Here is a 17446-nt window from a genome sequence, read left to right on the forward strand (position 1 = left end):
AATAACTATTCTACCTAGTTAAAATAAATACAAACTGCCTGTAAAATAAACATAAACCCTAAGCTAGATACAATGTAACTATTAGTTATATTGTAGCTAGCTTAGGGTTTATTTTATAGGTAAGCATTTAGTTTTAAATAGGAATTATTTAGTTAATGATAGGAATTTTATTTAGATTTATTTAAATTATATTTAAGTTAGGGGGGGTTAGGGTTAGACTTAGATTTAGGGGTTAATAACTTTAGTATAGTGGCGGCAACGTTGGGAGCGGCAGATTAGGGGTTAATAAATGTAGGTAGGTGTCGGCGATGTTAGGGACGGCAGATTAGGGGTTAATAATATTTAACTAATGTTTGTGAGGCGGGAGTGTGGCAGTTTAAGGGTTATCAGGTCAGGTGATCTGGAGAGGGGTTGCACTCTAGCAGCTCAGCAACAGTTAGCTTTTGGCTACCAACATCCTGCTTACAGCACTGTTCCTCCTGTGGTGACTCCAGGCCACTCTTTAGGTCACCCCTCACTGTTTGGGTGCTTGCTTAGCACAACGTCCCACCCACGGCGCTCTGACTGTCCCTCCCCCGTGGTCACATGAGGGAGACCCACTACTCATTTCAGCAGTGCACACAGCAAGAAATTCTAACTCTACAAGTAAGAAGAAACATTACCAATGCTGCCTATTATCTGATGATTTTAAGACTTGTGGGAACATCAGTGACTATTGGATTTGCGCTAATGAATTTATAGTTTATTAACAGTTTAGTTTGTAATGAAGTCATACGAGTAAACAAAAAAATACATAGGACAATACATGTCTATTAACCCCTTGGCTTCCAGGGACATTGTTGCTGCATGATTGTTAGCCAGTAGACCATTGGGGTGCTTATGTATGGTCCCAAGACTCAAAGGAGAACCAATATGCGTTAAATATATTTCTGTATGAAAAACAGGAGTAGATCTAATGGTGGAGTGTATATTGGATTCTGACTTTGTGCTGCTTTTGTATTTAGCTAGTAGGCAAAATGTACTGAAAACAATCACTAGCTTCCCTAGCCAATATGTTATTCTGTACAGCTTATTCCCTAAAGAAAAAATAAATAAGAGAGCTTTAGTGAATCAGCTACCTAAAATGGTGAAGCTGTGGAGGCTGGTAAAGCCGCAGAGAAGTCTTACTAAATGTTTCAGTGTTCATGTATATGGTAAATCTGTGTTTCTGTGTAGAAGTAAAATCTCTATTATTTTTAATTGTTTTAAGTTTGTTTTTGAATTAGTGTGGAAAGAGCAGATCTACTCTTCCTGTGTATACAGAAAAGGGAGTTCTCTTGAATATGTGCATAACACATACATTTATGTATGGTTGACATATAATTGAATTTGTTCAAACATGATGATAGTGTGAGAGGCCGATTTATAAAGCTGCATATGCAGCTGTTTCCGCGCAAACCTTCTGGCTCGCCGTAAACAAGAGTTAAGAAGCAGCGGTCATAAGACCGCTGCACCTTAACTCATCCGCCACCTCTGAGGACAGCAATCATCCCAATTGGATACGCATGTGCAGGTGGCAGCATTGCACAAGCATTTCACCAGAAATGCTTGTGCAATGTTAAAAGCCGACAGCGTATGCTCTTGGCATTTAGCGATGTCGGACAGATATGACTGCTACAGCGGATCATGCCCGTCCGACATTTAATAAATCGGCCCCTATATGTTGTTGTAATGATAGGAAATTATATTTTTTTATTTTCCTATAATATTATTTTACTTTAATGATAGATGGCACACCAAAATTTTGGACATATATCTCAGTCACAACATTCTAACAAAGCTGAACAGCACTGAACTGTAAGACTGTGTTTTTAAATGTCAGTTCTCAAGGTACACCAACAAGCCAGATTTCCATGATATCTGAATTAGAGACCAGATTAAAGAAACAGCTGATGGGTGAGAGTAGTTTAGTAACCATGGTTACTGATCATCTGTGCTCTAATCATTAAAATGTGGTCATTGGTGTGCCTTGACAACTGAAGTTGAAAAACACTGCTGCAGGAAATATTCTAGGTGTGTCTGTTTGGCCCATTTAGAATACAGACATCCCAACTCTCCCTGAAGTTCAGGGAGTCTCCCTGATTGTAATAGCGGCTCCCTGATGCCAGCAAATGGAGTGCAATCTCCCTGAAACTCCAAGTACCATGATTCAATGTAGCCCAAATCCGGAAAAGTGTTTCTTTAAGAAATGCCTTTAGTTGCTGGGACGTTGTAGAACCCTCAAAGCATGCATCAGTAACCAAAAAGCCCCCACCTATTCTAATAAAATAAAACACAAATACTACCTTATTTACTGCACGTAATTAAACTTCATATTCTAAAATATTTAAGCATTCAACAAGCGTACGATCACTGGAAAATCGGTTTGTTGTATGTGGTTGTGCAATAAATCTACTTTTTTTAATGTGACTTTAGTGAGAAGTTACTTTAATGATAAGTCTCTCTCTTTTTTAGGGTTTCAAGGTGTCCAATATATAACGGGGGGGGGGGGGGACGAGTGGCGGCGCAGTAGCGGGTGAAGCAACCTTCCTGAAATTAGTTTTTGCAGGTTGGGATGTCTGAGAATAGCATAGATATATCATTACAACACATTGCAAGCATCAATCTGTCAGATATCTAAGTAAAGTATTGCTCATCCGATGGCTCCTTATATATGTAAGTACATATTTTATATATAAATTCATATATGTGTTCGCTTAAAGGGACATAAAACCCAAATGTCTTCTTTCCTGATTCAGACAAAGAATACGATTTTTTTAAATTTTACCAATGTACTTATATTATCTAAGTTGCTTTATTCTCTTTGTATCCTTTGTTGAAGAAACAGCAATGCACATGGGTGAGGCAATAACATGATATTTGCAGCCATCAATCAGCAGCTCCTGAATCTAGGAGGTATGGTTTTCAACAACAAAAAAACAAAAGAACATAAAAAATTAGATGGTAGACGTAAATTGGTAAGTTGGAAAGTAATTGGAAATTGCATGCTCTCTCTAAATCATGAACAAAAAAAACAAACATTGCGTTTCATATCCCTTTATTGTGACACCCTATGTGAAAAGGTTATTTTTTATAGGTTACTCTGAAAAAAAAAAGACAACAAAAGACAACAAAATAATAGAAATAAATGAAAAAATAATGCAATGGCTACTAAAGTAGAACTTTATTGACTAAAGTAAGCACTTCAGAGACCATGTGCAAATTAACCATGACTGCTTACATGCAATGAAGCTGAACGTAACAGTAGTTTATGAAAAACATCAAAACATTTGAATTCTGTGTAGGGTAGAAATGCTTTTTTTTTCCTCCCATGAGCCTAGGGGTAAAAAGCATTTAAATGTTTAGAGCTGGATTAAAATAATATAACTGTAGATATCATGTTGTGGTGTCTAAGAGATGCAGTATTTTAAAATAAATTAGTTCTAAATATGTATTATGGAATAATCGTCATTCCAGGCTATCTTGTATTCCAATCAAACCCTAAGTGCAAACAAAACAATGGTTGAAGCAACCAAATTATGAATTTATGATCAAACGTACAAAATGTATCTCATCAGTATAATGACGTCTAATGTACAGTACATAATTCACATGTGTGGGTCTGCTTAATGCAAAACCCATGTAGCTATATTTAAATCGTGTTCCAGCTCTATGCATTTCATCTACACTTCTCACATTACAACCAAATTAAACCTTTTTACAGTACTACAACTATCATTCAAGCATATTTTGATTACATGTTAATGAAATAGAATCATTTACGCCAGCAAAGTATTTCTCCCATTTAATGAAAGCAGATTAAAGAAGATCCTAACAATAACCTTGATAGCATCCATGTTTGGATACATTAAAAAAAAACAATATTGTATAGAAAAGTTTATTATGTGCCTTAAATGCATGTTTGGACTATGTAAACACCATTACATCAGATCTGCTTGATGCTTCTGTATTGACATTGTTTTCTGATGTACCAGGTACCTGTTTTCTTTGTTAGAGCAACTGTAGGACATTTTTTCACTTGTAACAGTTTTTTTTATAGACTCCATATCATTTGGTCACAGCAGGTCTGATTCAATAACATATCATACACAGTTTATCATGCCAGGTAAGAAGTTGGTTTCCATTAAGTTGTATTGACAATCCATGGAGTTAATTTAGAATCTGTAACAAATGAATTATGGATATATGGAAGTAGGAGAAAAATATTGGAATGTGTATCACAGACACAGTGAAGTTAAAGTATTATGATTTAGGAAATCACTGGGAGAAATGGATGTTTTCTGAGATGTTTTATCAATAGTGGTTTATCGCTTGGTAATGTTATGGAACAAGTGGATTCACACTATTAGAATTTGATATTTTGTCCCATATGCATTTCCTTTAGCTATTTTTCCAACAGAAATCTGTTTTTCACAGTGCTTGGTGAGACTACATTATCAGAAATGAATTTTATGCTACAGAATAAAACAGGAAAAACAATTAGAACCCAAATTTACATTAAATAATAACAACATTAAAATGTAGAGTAAAATTTCTTGTTTGGTCTACAACTTATAATGTATTGGTCTTCAAGTCAACTTGTTACTAGTCCTATAATATATAGGGTACAGAGGTCTCTAGTCACTGATATACAGAACTGGTTCACAAAGACTAGAGTAGCTACAAAACAATACAGTGGCTCAGATTTATAGAATATGATAGGAGAGTTTTTTTTATTATCACTGAAAATGTATTAGCATAGTTAGTGAATTTAGATTTTGTGTGTTAAGGATGTCAGGGTCTGTGTTTAATTCAATGCAGTCTAAGCACTGTGATTCCCTGCTTTGAATTGTACTGCGTCAACTTCTCTTTCATACAGCAAAAGGTAACAGACTAATTTCCTCACCCAAAAAGGACACTTCAGAAATCAGCAATATTTAAAGTGACTTAAGTCCTTAAAAATAGAAAGAAACCATGAACCCCACTATATATTGACTCATGTCTCTAGAAAAATATTGCAGAACTAGTTAAATACTGTTCCAGACAGTCAAACTATCATTTATCTAATTTAAAACAGCTCAGTAAGAAACCCCCTTTTTTAAAAAAGTAGTTTTGTACCAATTATTCATCAATACAACATCTATCCTTAAACATTTTTTTTCTCTGGGTACATTAAAACACATAATCTATCTTATACATACATTCTAAAAAGATGTATGTGAAGTCTAGTCTTCTTAGTCTTTTAGTAATAAGCTATTTAAATACCAAAATGTACCTCCCTCTTCATAAAAAATACTTTACAAAAGTTTTGTTTTTTATAAGTTTGTTAAATCTCCAGTGAGACTAAGTACCATCTCCATTGGAATAAAAGTTGCAGATGTGCACTATATCTCCAGGTCATCAGGTCGGGGTCTGCTGCTTGCATGACTGCTTGCTCTGCTTGATGGTCTATGGTCTAATATAGCAATAGGCTGTAGCTCAAGTCCAGGAGTTACTTTCTTTGTATTTGGATGTTCATCTGGAAAATCAAACGGCTGTGCATGAGTGTTAGAAATGGTGCTTCCTGCTTGACCCATCCGGTTTTGTTCTGCACTGTAATTGGCCCAGTTCTGTTCACTTGCTTGCTTGTTATAATTACGACAGGACGAAGCATTTCTTTCACTAGTAACAAGCTTGTAACCTGGTGGTGACATTGGAGCAGTTGGAGAAGAGCACCCATTAAAATAAGCATACTTTGGAGAACCACAGTCTTTTGCTGGGTTTACATCACTTCTGGGAGAGTATGGCTCTCTTTTTCCTTTGATGTTATCCTTGACACTTTTGTAGGTGACATAGAACAACTCAATGATATTCAAAGCAAGGGATACTAGAGAAACTACCAACATAAACCAGATAAATATGGTTTTCTCAGTTGGACGAGAAAGGAAGCAATCTACTTTATGTGGGCAGGGATCTCTCTGACATGTATAGACCGCATTCAAGCTAAAGCCATACATATACCATTGGATGAGAATGAATCCAACTTCAAAGAATGATTTAAATAAAATGGTAATGATATAGGTGCGGAGTAGTCCACCTCGCATTTTGACCTTGCCGTGTTCTTCAATGCCATACTTATATTTTTTTATCTCAATTTGCTTAAGGTGCATGTCCACATTGCCCCCATCATTCTGAACAACTTTAAGTTCCTCTTCCTTCCTGTTTAGCTTTTCTTCTTTACGCATCAAGTAAAACACATGAGCCAAATATAACAGGGTAGGAGTAGAAACAAATATGATCTGAAGAACCCAGAAACGTACATGAGAGATTGGGAATGACTTATCATAGCAGACATTTTCACAACCAGGCTGCTGAGTATTACAACGAAATGCTGACTGTTCATCTCCCCAAGCGGATTCCACTGCAGTTCCTAATAGCAAGATGCGGAATATGAAGAGAACTGACAGCCATACCTTCCCTCCTGCAGTGGAGTAGGCCTGGACTTTGTCAAGAAGTCGTCCTAAGGCACTCCAATCACCCATTGTCAAAAACGCCTACCTGAAGAACAAAGAATGAGAATCAATGTTAGTTTCCAAGAACTTTTATTACAAAATAACCTTAGGACACAACATTTTTTTCATGCCAAGTATGTTGATTTTAAAGTCTTCATTAAATATTTATATAGGAACAAACAAATTCTCAAGGCAAAAACATATAAAATAACAGCAACCAATCACAATTGTTGATCATTTTGAATAGGACATGCAAATACTGCATTTTTTAATATTAATTTGTCAATAAGCACTGTTTTTTTCTAGCAAATTTCTCTTTTTGATTAGTTTTTTTTTAAACTAATTACCATCTTTTGAAAAGTTGTTGAACTCCTTCAAAAAATGTTGAACACATAGTCAAAGCTACACTCTTGGAGCACTTACAATCTGCTCCAGATGAGGATATGGGCAGTGATTGGTGCATACGTATGTATGCCTGGTTCTGATTTCCTCACTAGCTGTGTCCTCATCTGTAAAACCTTGACTGTGTAATTGACCTATTTGAACTCTTGTTCATGTGTAAAACATTTATATTTTGATTGGAGAGAAATAGAAGTTTTAGACAAGATTGCAATAGAAACTGGAGCGCTATGACATGGCAGGGAGATGGATTTATGTGATTGTATGTATACAATAATAATAATGTTTTTCTAGTGGCCAAAAAGCATGCTCTTATTTATTAAAGGATGTCATTTTTCACTACTCACACTAGAAATCAATGTGGTTAAGCCCCACAAGGCCTAGCTCTGCAGCAGGCAGGAAACAGCTGGTGAGCCAATCCGCAGCAACAGTCATGTAAGCTCATCAATCATCACTTGTTTTAAGCTAGGGAGCTGCAATGCTTCCAGCTCCTGAGTTGGACTTTACCTATATTGCAATCCTTTTGTGGAAGTTAAACAAAAAGATCAATCGTGAGTAGTGCAAATAAGAGAATTCAATTTTTACTTTACAATGTTCCCTTAATCATTTGGCTGCAAGTAGTTAGGAACATGTTTTATTTCTCAAAAATATACATATTTTCTTTTCTTTTTTTTAAACTAGCGAAACACAGATGCAAAAATCTTACACTTCTTCCATAGTTTAAATTATCACTGGGAATTGAAAAATTTAACGGGACACTCAAGTCAAAATAAACGTTTACGATTCAGATAGAGCAGCCGTTTTAAGAAATTTTCTAATTCACTTTCATGATCAAATTTTGCACAGTCTTTTTTAATATTCACACTTTCGGATGTGCAAGATCCTACTGAGCATGTGCACAAGCTCACAGGGTATATGTGTACTAGTCTGTGATTGGCTGATGTCTGTCACATGATACAGTGGACTGGATAATGGGAGAAAAAATAAATTTGTCAGAAGACAAATCTAATGCTTACTTGAAATTTAAAGTGCTATTGCATTGTCTTTTAATTATGTACTTGTTAATTATGCAATTCTATGCACTGAGTGGTCTTTTAATCTCTTTGCTTGCTCTCCCCAAAAATGTTGAACAGTTATTTTTCTAACTGTGCTTGAAAGTGCAGAGTTTAAGTTTCAAATTTCCATTAAAAAAGTTGAAACCAGGAACTTCCCTGACTTTTTCCCTAACTAATTTCTGTTTATCTTGCAGGATACAGCTATCTAACCATATATTTATGAGCAACAGGATATAATATGCAATTACTATATAAAATATGGATGGGCTACTGCAGTGCTTATATGAGATTAGTTTGCTATCTTTTAAGTTCTTAGCGTTCACACGGTGACATTATGCAGATCATCACTTGTGTGACAACATGATGAGACATCTGTATACCTGAAGCTTCCTTGCAACAAATGGGGAGTAATTTATCAAGGATGGAAATGATGGGATTTTTCCATTACAGTGACTTGTGAATGATAATTAAACCTGAATATGTGATGTATTTAAAAGGTTTTATACTTGTTACGTGTAGCCAAAACATGTTCCTATAAATCAAGAGATGCTATGAATTGTGATAACTCGCCAAAGATACAAATCTGTCCAATTCTATACAGAAGAAATTTTCAAACAAATCTTTTTTTAGAGGTTCAAAAGTATTAGCTCCAAAACAGTTTAGTATCAGTCTACAGCTCAGTAGGACCATTAAATGCTTTCCATACTATTAAATGAATTTGCATCAGAAAAAACACAATCCCTCCTTAATATCTCCAAACTGCTACATAACACTGACAGCTTCTGCATTCTTTCACACTATGAACAGTTTCAACAAAGAGAAACCTATGGAAACCATTTTCGTATGAATTCTCTTATTATCACATAAAATGGAATACTAGGGTTCGAGAGACTATAATTTGGCGAACACAAATACAATACCCATTACATTTTCTAAAGCATGAGTGATATTCCCACCAAGCTGGTATTTTACTAGCAAGACTGGTACTTTTAAAGGCTCAGCTTTAGTGATCTATTAACTGGTTCTCTTGGATTTTATAGAAACTAGAGAATTGCTTTGTCTGGTTTGTGACATTAGGAAGCTGGATTTGTTTTTTGGAGATACAGAGTAAGGTTTAATAAATCCATAATGACAATGCAGCCTTGAACCTCAAATGTGGGTCTGGTGCCAATATTAATAAGCCCTGCTAAGCCCCATTTCTCTACCACCATACTACCCCTAACGCCTCATTGTAGAAGGTGTTTGCTTCATGGGCATTTCTGAACATCAAGATTGTTCATTAGTTTAAGTGTTATGCAGCTTAGGGACATGAAGCACAACATTTTTCTTAAAATGATTCAGTAAAGGCATGCAATTTTAAATAACTTCCCAATTTACTTGTATTATCAATAATCAATGTTGCTTTATTCACTAGGTATCCTTTATTGAAGGTGCAGCAATGCAATACTGGGAGGTGCAGCCACCAATCAGCAGCTAGCTCCCAGCTCCTGAGCCTATGTAGGTATGCTTTTCAACAAAGGATACCAAAAGAACAAAGCAAACTAGATAACAGAAGTAAATTGGAAAGTTGTTTAAAATTGGATGCCCTATCTTAATCATGAAAAAAAAATTTGGGCTCTCATGTCCCTTTAAACAGTGATTTTAACCTAGGTTGCCCATTTGTGGCTAGCTACCAAATAAGATGAAAATGTATTATACAGCAGTAACTTAATCCCTTAATTGCCCCTTACTGTCTATGGTTATCAATGGTTTAATTTGCTGTTTTGTTTAAGTTTATGACATCAAGGAGTTTAATCAGTGATATTCTGTACATATTTATCTCACAACTATCTATCTTTCTATCTATCTATGTCTGTTGTATATATAAATATTAAATGAGTGTGAGTTTGTGTATGTGAGAAACAAGGTGCTGAGCTGATTTAAATATTTTGTGCAAAGACGTGTATGTGAGAAACAAAATTGGTCAATTTATCAAGCCATGAGTTAAATCGCTGAATATCAATTTACAATAAAAAATAAATTAAACAAAATTTAAAAAGTTTTCCTCTTTTTGGCTTTGATTAATTAATGGTAAGTTTCAATTATATTATAGCTATCTATCTACCTATCTATCTATCTATCTATTTATCTATCTATCATATATCTATCTCTTATCTATCTATCTATCTATCTATCTATCTATCTATATATCTATGTATCTATCTAACTATCTATCTCTATCTATCTGAATGTCTGTCTGTCTGTATATCTACATTTGTGTTTGCTGTGTGTAGTTCAATTTGTCAAGCGCTAAGGTACAGAACTGTATATATTAGGATATACAATAAGTTAAAAAAAAAAATGGACCCACATTTGTTATAAAACAGCTAGATACAGAAAGTGTATTTTCAATAATTAGTAACTTTGATGTTATAATTACCTGAGGTCATTAAGTGTATTTAAATGAAAAAAAAAAAAAAAACATTTTACATTCACGTTTAGTATGTGAATATTACAATGATGACTGTCATTATGGTTTGACTGGTAGTCTAACCATTATTTCACTTTCTTAAATGTAAAATAAATGAAAGGGTTAACACAAAAATGCAGCAGTAAGCTCATAGGACCAGGCTCTACAAGCCTCAAAATCCTTGTCTGGCAATTGTTCTATTTACTGTAATTGGAGATTTTGTCCTGAATTAGTGTGAGCAAATTATTCAAAACTGGGATAAAGTAATACACTCTCTCAGTATATATAGATCTTCAGTATAAACTTAATTGAACTGTTATCAAACTGGGAGACAAAAAAGCATTTTTTCTAGAATTATTTGAGCATGAAAATACATACAGAGATAACAAGTCAATAATTAGTATCACACCTGTTTATGCAACTGTGCTAATAAAGTAATCTCATTTCAATACAAATCTCTTAATCATACAAAAATGCAGCAATACGTTAAACAAAACAAACAAGTGACACAAATTAAATCAGATTTGTATGGTTTGTGCAACAAAATTCTTTAACCTTTTGTATGCAATCACATTTATTAAAAACAGTGAAAAAAATGTTCCTGTCATGTCTAGAAAAACTTTATACGCCAGGTCTGTTATTCTCAGGCACAGTGCAATGAAACCCGGGGGTGTGAGACCCTAATATTCATGGAGACAAGCACACAAACTGTTTTTGTAGCATGCATTGTGCATAATAACCTTTTAAATGATTAGTACGTTGTAGTATCTTTACTTGTATACCAGTATTCTACATATACAAATATTGACTAATAAATCAGGGGTGTCCCAAAAAATGGTCTCATTAATCGGACAGGAAACACCATAACTTCCATTTATGATTTGGATAGAACATACAATTTTATACAACTTTCAAATTTACTTTTATTATCAAATTTGTGTCATTATCTTGTTATCCTTTGCTGAAAGAACAGCATTGCTTTACTAACAGCTCGATGAACACATTTAGTTAGCCAATCACAAGAGACAAATGTGTGCAGGCACCAATCACCAGCTAGCTCCCTTCCAAACGTGTAGGATATGTGTGTATTCATCTTCAACAATGGATACCAAGAGAACAAAGCACATTTGGAAATAGAGTGATTTTAAAAGTGTCTTAAAATAACATGCTCTATCTGAATCTTAATTTTGACTTTCCAATCCCTTTAAGTAGAACAGTGTATCTTTAATCTTGTGGCCTTTGCCAACTGTGTTTTTAACACATTGTTACATTTGCACTCTAGAGCAACATCACATTCCATCTCGTTAGCAGGATATGGCTGGTGAGCCAATTAAAACAGCATATCTATGTAGCAACCAATCACCAGCCACATCCTGCTCATGAGCTGCAATGTGTTGCATCACCTAAGCTAAATGTTTAACCACTATGTGGGGGTTTTACTCATTATAATCAGCAAATCATAACATTTTTTGGTTTTGCTTTACAACATTTTTTAACTAGAATTTCATTTTGGAATACAACTTTCTAAAATTGCAAATGGATTTCAGGCAGTGAAGAAGAAAACAATGAGAATTCTAAAGCAATATCTAAATATATAGCAGTCTGCTCATCATTTCTCAAACAACCAATTTGAAACCATTAGACATATTGGGCTATAATCTAATCCTGTTTATATATTTATGAAGATTTTTCTACTATTTTTTTTTATACAAATCTCTATATAAGACCACAGGTATTTTTGTTGATAACCAAACAAATGAGGGATTCTGAATTTGTAAATGGTGTCAAAATAGATTGCCAGGGGGTAATATGGTATAAGCCTTCCAAAATACATTAGCAGGTATATAAAAGCTAGTAGCTATGTAATACAACAGGGTGAAAGGCAGAATATTTCAATGCAGTCTAAAAAGAAAACAGAACAGAAACTATTTTAGAAGCAAGGTGTAGATTTCTAGCAGCTGTGATAAAAATACAACAAGAATACTACGGAAACTCATACAGGTATCATGAAGATCAGTAAAAGCTAAACTTATTTAACAAGATAACAGCATATATATAAGGCTTTTTCTCAAACACAAACTTGTATATAAAACACAGCTAAATTAATTTGGTTAAGAGCTAAGAAAAGTTGAAAGAAAAGCATTAAATAAAGAGAGCAAAGATTTTAAGGCTACAGTAGTTAAAAAGAATAATGTGTGCTACCCAGATGTTACATTAACAGTTTCCCCCATACACAGAATATTTTTGATCCTTAAACAGGAGGGGGGGGGGTAGCTCTGTTGTACGCTTCCTTTCTTTTTATTCTGTAGAGCAACATGAGCAGAAAGAAATAATATTTTTACAGTAAGACAGACTTTGAACAATGTGTTTCTTAAGAGCTAAATCTTACTCAGCAGGATTGCCAACAATTAGTGCTTAAACACAAAAAGTATGAAACTTCCAAGTTATTCGGTTTGAAACTTCCTGCAGGCTTTGAGCATAAAGCTACAAAATCCTTTCTGAGAAACTAAAAAGGAAAAAAAAAAAAAAAGATCTAATTGTACTAAAGATAAAGTTAAGGACACAAATAGGGAAGGTTAAAAAGTGTAGCACTAGCAACACATTAAATATTCTTTTTTTCTGCAGACAGCACCTGCAATAATTTGCAAATAAAGTGGCCGGCAACAACAGTTTTAAAGGGGCATTTAAATTATTTTTTTTCTAATTTTGAGGGCCATTTTAAACTGTAAAACAGTATTTTTTTATTTTTTTTTAATGATTGATCATGTGCTCTATACACCATTTTTTCTTGACAGTCTTCTTGAGATTTGTCCCTGTCTACCATTATTGAAGGGAGTTATCTTTATTGACCAATAAGCTTTAATACAGAAGTATCAGTAGTACACAAATAAACACCTTGTATTATTAATTTAAATGTAAACAGATGTGTTTATATAAAATAAAGTCATGGTAACATACTGGTATATAATATGCACATAAGAAAAAAATGAAGTATAACGTCCCTTTAAGAATTGAACCCCTCTAGCCATGTCAAAACATCATCTTTAACAAATGATGTCACCATACTATAATCTTTCAAAATACTTATATAGTTGATCTATTTAGTATTTTTATTTAGAGATACCTTTATATTTCCAAAACAATAATCTATATATATATATTGTTGCTCCATAGCAGTTACATTAAAGACATATGCTGACAAATAACAAGAAACAGTTGTGAAACCATCTAAAACAAATTAACTTCTTTTGGAAAATAGGATGAAAAGCAGATTTGTAAGAATTTACTGTTATTTATAAAAATGAATAAAATGATTAAAATGTTATAAACAATAATAGCAAAGATTTTCCAGAACTCAAATTTTAGTAAATCGAATTTGTAAAATACTTTAACAAAATCCCTTTAATAATGTTGTCTCAGATGACATGGCTATTGCAGAAAACACTTCAACCACAAAACTAAATAAAGAAAGAAAAAAAAAAACCTTAGGGTTTTTACATTGTTTACATTTTAATAGATTTATGATGATAATATGGGTACACAGGTAAGTTAGCAGCAATAAATCGATTTTAAAAGATAGAAATAAAAAGATAATATAGTGGACCTACCTTCCTTATCCAAAATGAAGAATACAAGCTCCAAAGAAATGCTTGAAAGTTAAAATGAACAAGTGGCAGGTTCAGACACTTTAATCTGTCTTTTTAAAGTTTAAAAGCCTGTTGCTTTCTGCTAATTTCCTCCTCCTACTGGAGTTGTTAAACTTTTTTTTGGTACTTGAGATACTCCATCAAGGGTTTTAAAAAGTTTGCAAACCACAACTCCGCCTTCAAGGGTGGATAGGGAGAGGGAGAGAAGGGAGGAGAGATGAGGAGGAAAGGATCTGGGATGAAAACGGAGAAACAGAGGGGGAAGTGCAGAATCTTTTGTAAGACTGCTTGTTAAGAAAAACTGCTAAGGAATGTGATGAATATAACATAATGTTGCATATATAGCGATTTTAACAAACTCCTGCTACAGTTTTAAGGTAGGACACAACACATTTTCTCTGGGTGTTTGAGCCAAGGCGAACAGCAAGCACTGCTACAACTTGTATTTATATTTCAGTGTATGTGTAAGGTTGCTCTTAAGGAAACGTTTGTATAAAGAACAGATCACTTCAAGTAAACACTGTGACTTCATTGTGTTGTATTTTATTTTATTACATCTGTGCAATGCATAAAAAAAACTTGTAAAACAATAAAGTATCTTATTTCTTACAGTTCTGAGTTTATATTATTACTGTTTATATATATATATATATATATGCAATATATAGTATATATATATATATATATATATATATATATATTATTAAAACCAACTAACTGGAGCATAATTTTGTGACACACGTTACTGTTCAGTGATAAAAGCTCTCCCACTGGATAATGTCTTCAGTTTTTGCCTCACCACACACCACTATTACTTCCTTCCTGTAAAGTTTCAGACAGTAGTTCAACATTTAAAGAGATAGCCTAGTCCCAATTAAACTTTCATAAGTCAGAGAGGCATATCATTTTAAACAACTTTCTCATTTACTTTTATCATTAAATTTGCTTTACAAATGGTTCATTGATTATTATTTAAATCTAGATTTTGTTTCTGTTCCACCATAACATATTAATGTAATTATTAACACCACCTGCACACATTGTAATTTAGATATTTTGAAAAAATAATAGAAAATACAACACAGAGGAACATTTACTTTAAATTTGATATCATATCTTTAATCAGATATTTGACTAGGTCTTTAGGTACAAAGATTGATTAGGTACTATTTAATTAATATAGTATAAGCCAGTGATTGGCACCCATTGTCATTCAAATAGTCCGCATGTTGCTTCCTGCTTCCAGAACTTCATGTGGAAGTCTTTCCAACTTAATAAACTTACTAGTGTTTTCCAGGTTCACTAATTCCTACATTATCCTATGCAGCTGATTCAATAAATAGAGAGATAAGGGAACGCTAGTGAATCTGCTGCAAAAAATAATTTAGAAACAGGTGAAGTGAGAGAGTATAGTGAAGCTGAGGAGAACACTTTGTGAAATTAGCAGCCCAAATTGTTTAAAAGGCAACATATAATTTTATATTGGATCCTGGTTATGTGTTCATGGGAGAGGATGGATTAACTGACTAAAAAAAGTATAGATTGTAGGTGCCATTGGTCAAGCCTGCTAGCACTGCATGTGACCTCCAGTTTACCACTTGTCCGCCTTTGTTTGGTATATAAAGAGTTCAACTGGATACCCCACTGTTTACTTGCATTCTGATGGGTAAATGAATTATCCTTGGCTATCTGGCTGCTATGATTAGTACAGTCCTGACCTAAACTCTTCTCAGGGCTTCCTTTAAACTTCCATAACCTAACTTTGCACCTTCCAAACTCAATTAGTAGCACCTAGGCTCACCCCTAATGCCCAGTGCCACATTTTAGTATTTTTGTTGGAAGGATTGGTGTATACCATATATTACATTTGATGAAGCTATTAAAAGTAATATAATGCTAACCTGCATGTAACATAGCATCCATAGAACAGAAATGTGTTACTTTACTGGTTGCTTGCTGTGGAATAAAAATTATAGTATTGTAGAGGAGAGTGTGGGGTGGGTAGACATAAGGATAGATAGATAGATAGATAGATAGATAGATAGATAGATAGATAGATAGATAGAAAGAAAGAAAGAAAGAAAGAAAGATAGATAGATAGATAGATAGATAGATAGATAGATAGATAGATAGATAGATAGATAGATGTTGCAAAACAAATATACAGAATAAGTAAAAAAAAGTTATACTATAATATGTCGCTAAGTGATTTAGAATATGGGCAATATGTCCTTTTGATTGGATAAAGAGCAAATTTTTAGTGGACACCTATGCTGTGGGGAGATATTGATGAAATGAATGATTAGTAAAGTGGTATAAAAGATCATATTAAAATTAAGTAATTCTGAAAAGATCAGAACAGTTTATGCAAAAAATAACATCATGACAAACAGCTTCTTTGCAATGTTGAAAAGTGCTAAAGGTGCAAATAAATGTTACTATTAAAGCAGAAATAAAAATAATTAAAAAAGGGTTAGTAATAAACTATATCCCTTTTATGATAACATTCATAGCTGTTTTACTTGGTGCTCACCCCTAGGATCGCAGTCTGTTGGTCTGTTGATATATTCTAAAAAAGTTGGCTGAACCTCGTTGTGCTTACGAATGGCGATGTGTCTCCCATAGGCTATAATAGGTATTACAACTTCAGCAAAAGTCTGCTGACATCGCCACTGAGCTCTGATGTAGGTGGTGTAGGGGGCTCTTTCTTTAAAGCGTGTTTACACAAAATAGACTGAGCAATCATCAAAATAAAAAAAGTTATCTGTGTAGTAACACTTCAAATTATGCCTATGTATATTCAGTAGACATCATAAAAGGACAGAAGCGCCACATGGCCCAATATTGTTTGACAAAAATAGTAACAGATATCAATGTAATGACACACTCACATTTGGTGAGACACCTCTAGTGGTGTAGAAGAAGCGGCCTGGGATCATATACAGTCACCCAGCAGACTGACCTTCAGTGGCTATTCAGCAATCTGTAGATGATATAAACAGATACGACGTCAATATGACCTTGTATTGTATGGACAAATGAAGGATTATGTGGTAATATATGTACTCACATTTGGTGAAGCACCTCCCTTGGTGCACTAGAGGCAAACTGGGATCAAACAGTCACTCAGTAGACTGATAATCTACTGGGTGACTGTCTGCTTCTTCTACACCACTAGGGGTGTCTCACCAAATGTGAGTGTGTCATTACATTGATATCTGTTACTATTTTTGTCAAACAATATTGGGCCATGTGGCACTTCTGTCCTTTTATGTTGTCTACAGATATTTGATCAGGATCTGGGCCTTGATCCTCACACAAACCGCTGCCTTGACTCGATTCATCCACTGTACCATTGTGATATCACTATATTCCATTACACTTGGG

The 17446-nt window shown here is 34.1% G+C and overlaps 1 protein-coding gene across 1 annotated transcript; it reads right to left on the minus strand.

Moving 5' to 3' along the window:
• Nucleotides 1-3187: 3187 nt before the first annotated feature.
• On the minus strand, nucleotides 3188-14166 carry GJA1 (gap junction protein alpha 1). Its single transcript, XM_053710786.1, has 2 exons — nucleotides 14017-14166; nucleotides 3188-6551 (listed from the first exon to the last, which is right to left on the minus strand). The coding sequence occupies exon 2, from the start codon at nucleotides 6537-6539 to the stop codon at nucleotides 5403-5405; it is 1137 nt and encodes a 378-aa protein (XP_053566761.1). The 5' UTR covers nucleotides 6540-6551; nucleotides 14017-14166; the 3' UTR covers nucleotides 3188-5402.
• Nucleotides 14167-17446: the final 3280 nt, after the last annotated feature.

The sequence above is a fragment of the Bombina bombina genome, chromosome 4, assembly GCF_027579735.1.
Source record: "Bombina bombina isolate aBomBom1 chromosome 4, aBomBom1.pri, whole genome shotgun sequence".
NCBI lineage: Eukaryota > Metazoa > Chordata > Amphibia > Anura > Bombinatoridae > Bombina > Bombina bombina.